At 35.3% G+C, this 3,930-nt stretch overlaps 1 protein-coding gene across 1 annotated transcript in view; it reads left to right on the top strand.

Annotated features, from left to right (window-relative positions):
- Positions 1 to 896: 896 nt before the first annotated feature.
- LOC135200372 (ferritin-like) overlaps positions 897 to 3,930 on the top strand; it is a 3,646-nt gene continuing 612 nt past the window's right edge. The window contains exons 1-3 of the mRNA XM_064228988.1: positions 897 to 1,228; positions 2,272 to 2,373; positions 2,810 to 2,928. Coding sequence (XP_064085058.1) covers positions 1,127 to 1,228; positions 2,272 to 2,373; positions 2,810 to 2,928 — 323 coding nt within the window. The 5' untranslated portion in view covers positions 897 to 1,126. The remainder of the gene's footprint in view (positions 1,229 to 2,271; positions 2,374 to 2,809; positions 2,929 to 3,930) is intronic.

Raw genomic sequence — 3,930 nt, 5'->3', positions numbered from 1 at the left:
TGATAGAAGTTCATTTCTCGATATAGTGTGGTTCGGATCTCACAATAAGCTGTAGGTCCCGTTGCTAGGTAACCAATTGGTTCCTAGCCACGTAAAAATATCTAATCCTTCGGGCCAGCCCTAGGAGAGCTGTTAATCAGCTCAGTGGTCTGGTAAAACTAAGATATACTTAACTTTAACCACGGTCATAAATTGCATACCAAGTTCCTTCAAATCTTGGGCTGCAATTTTGCATTTGATGAAGTCTTGATTTGAGCCCCATTTCTTGGACGCCAAAGGACGTTTTCTTCTTGTGTTTAATGAGTTTTTAGCTATATTTTCTTATATGCTAATTTTATTGGGCATTTTCTGCAAGATGGCTCTCACAAAAATCAGTAGAATGATGTACCCTGCCATATATTAGATTTTTTATAAGATGACCTTTAGCTTCAGAGAATAGGCCTATCTGCAAAAACAGCCAAGATTGCATTATTTGAAAAGTTGCGAATAAACTTGTCTATTTTACACCAATTACGAAGGTCGTCTTATTCTCTCAATAAATACTGTTCACCAAAACCTATAACCTGTATGCATTCGAGAAGTAGGTTTGTGTACCCAAGCTAACTAGCTTCTTTTTTTATGTACTTCTTTCCTTGATCAGTCCAGGTTTGGGCATACTTGGCGACAACGGTACCATACAACTATTATTTGGGCACAGCTTGGTCTAACTACTGATAAAAAAACTTTGGTAAGTAAGTGAGGAGAGAGAGAGAGAGAGAGAGGAGTACTAAACAGCGCTAATCTCGATTCACTTGGGAACTGCTATCTCCCTCGCCATCTTTGTCTAAACTGTATTATCAAGGACACCCAACGTCACTCGTATCGGCTCTTTTGAGATAAAGAAAGAAAAGGCTATGAAAATCGTGATATTGTAGCCTTCACGTTCACTCTGAGCTTGGATCACCAGCGTGTGAGCGAGTTCGGTCTATAGAATAACTATACCCTACGGCCTACGCGTTAGACCGAGGCCATATAGTTAGACGCATATCCCACGCTTTCCTCCGGTTGAATTATTCATTTAACTGAATCGAAATACCACCACTTTCTTGAAGAAGAAGAAGAAGAAGAGAAGAAGAAGGCGAAGAAAATGGCTAGCTTGATACGACAGAATTACCACGAGGACTGCGAAGCCGTCGTCAACAAGAATATCAACTTGCATCTCCATGCAAGCTACGTTTACCTGTCTATGGTGAGCTAATGTTATTATTATTATTATTATTATTATTATTATTATTAATTATTATTTACTTTTTGGGGAAGCCAGTGATCTCCGTTTCCAACTGTGAGCTGGAAAACACACACACACACACACATTATATATATATATATATATATATATATATATATATATATATATACATAATGTGTGTGTGTGTAAATTTCTTACGTTATTCTGAATGCTGTCCAAAAATGAGGAAGAAAAATGACTATTAGAACTTTGCACTGAATTCCATCACGCCATGCATCGCCACGGACGGTTAACAAAGAATCATTCGTCCAGTGAACTCCAAGAGACACTCGCATTTTCCACTCTTATTTGTAATGGACGTACGTACGTACACACACACACACACGCCCACATTCGAAAGGAACGCGCCATGATTGCCATCAATTAAGACCAAAAATATCGTGCGTGGGAATAATTGACCAATATAATCAATGAAAGGAATAGAGGACAGGGATATGCAAACAGGGAAGAGTTCAGATATGAATAGGTAAAAGGAAACTAGGCTTAACATTGATAACTCTGACCAGAATTTTTCACACGGCAGTTTCGTCTAGACTTAGAACATTACTTATTCTGAATCCGCTGCCGTCTAGACACTGTGACATCATGTCAGTAAAACTAGACTAAAGATCTGAGGTATACATAACCCTTTGATCATCATTTTCAAAGACAGAGGGGCTTCGTACACAGAATACTTCGCTCTGTGGTGACACAGAGTAGTGGTTCTCAGTGTCGCTAGGGAGCTTAAAGCTATAGCTATCAGGATATATTGATATATAAACACTGTCTAGTAGTATATACGTCGCTAGGTTAGTGAACTACGGCGTGGGCGCGTGAAACGAAATCGGCCATTAACTAGTTTCTGTTTAGGTCGAGTTAGCCTGTTGGCGATGTCGTGCGGGTCAATAGTACTACACTATACTACATAGCAAACGATTTTACCTTCAATTTACCTACTAAATGTTCTGCCAGATTTCTTATAACAGCATTTTCTCTCTCAAAAGGCATCCCACTTCGATAGGCATGACGTATCTCTGCCAGGCCTTCGCAAGTTCTTCAAAGAGAGCAGCGCCAGGGAGAAGGAACAGGCTGAAAAACTCATGCAGGTAACACTAATATATATATATATATATATATATATATATATATATATATATATATATATATACATAAATGAATCAGCCATTTTTTACATTATATTCCTAAAAAAAAAAAAAAGTAAAACCAGCTTGAACGCGTTATTACCCCTTGCATCCTAACTCAAAACGTGAATGTATATATAATTAAATGTATAGATATACATAAAAGATTCATCCATTTTTACATATATTCCTAAAAAAAAAAAAAAAAAAAAAAAGTAAATCCAGTTTGAACGCGCTATTACCCCTTACTTCCCAACTCATAACGTGATATCATAATAAGTCCCACTCTAGACTTAACATCTACTCAAACTACACACCTGCCGTGACAGCAGGGCATAAACATCCCCTTTAATCCGCTGTGAACTACTCTGTACGACTTTCTGTTATCAATACTTGACAGTATCAAAGCAAGAGGGGAGGGAGAGTAGCGTTCCAGGCAGTCCAGGCGCCGCCCAAGAGGGATTGGGGCACCGCTCTGGAAGCCCTCCAGTCAGCGCTGGAAATGGAGAGGCTACTGAACAGGTGAGGATTTGATTCGTTGATTGGTCTAGTGGCTTCACTCATGGCTGCATTTTTCTGCAGGCGAATGTTGGGTGCATACTTCTGTTTGTCTGGTTTCACCAAATAAATAAATTATTTTTCTGGTTTTACCATTTCTGATATTCCTCATTTTCTTATTTTACCATTTCTGATGATCCTCATTTTCCTGATTTTACCAAATTCATTCCTCATTTTTCCTCTGAAAATTAGACGTCAGTAATGAAATATATTATGCTTTTGGAATTTTGTTTTTAAATCGTTCTATAAAATGAACTATTCTTCAAGGTCTAAAAAATTTTTATATTAAATTAATATAAATTAATGATGACCTGTATTAATTTAAATTAATAATAAGAACATTTGTTAACTGCGGTTTTAAAACTTGGTTTAAACAAAGATTTGATTTTCTGAAAAATAAAAAGTACTTCCAGCATATTTTTTTCTAATGAATAAAAGGTACTTCTACCATATTTTTTTCTAATAATTAAAAAGTAATTCTACCATATTTCTCCTAAAAAATAAAAGGTACTTCTACCATATTTTTTTCTCAAATATAAAAAGTACTTCCACCATATTTTATCTAGAAAATAAAAGGAACTATCACCATTTTTTTCGTAAAAAATAAAAAGTACTTCCACCATATTTTTTTCTAGAAAATAAAAGGTACTTCCACAATATTTTCCCCCCAAAATAAAAGGAACTTTCACCATATATTTTTAAAATCAAAAAGTACTTCCACCACATTTTTTTCCTAAAAAATAAAAGAGACTCCCACCATATTTTATTAAAATAAAAAGTACCTCTATATTTTTCCTAAAAAATTAGATACTTCCACCATATTTTTTTTCTAACAAATAAAAAGTACTTCTATCATATATCTAGAAAATAAAAAGTACTTTACCATATTTTATCTAGAAAATAAAAAGTACATCTACCATATTTTTCCTAAAAAATAAAAAGTACTTCCACCATATTTTTTCT

The sequence above is a fragment of the Macrobrachium nipponense genome, chromosome 26 (genome assembly GCF_015104395.2).
Source record: "Macrobrachium nipponense isolate FS-2020 chromosome 26, ASM1510439v2, whole genome shotgun sequence".
Classification (NCBI taxonomy): domain Eukaryota; kingdom Metazoa; phylum Arthropoda; class Malacostraca; order Decapoda; family Palaemonidae; genus Macrobrachium; species Macrobrachium nipponense.
This window is presented reverse-complemented; position numbering and strand designations above follow the sequence as displayed.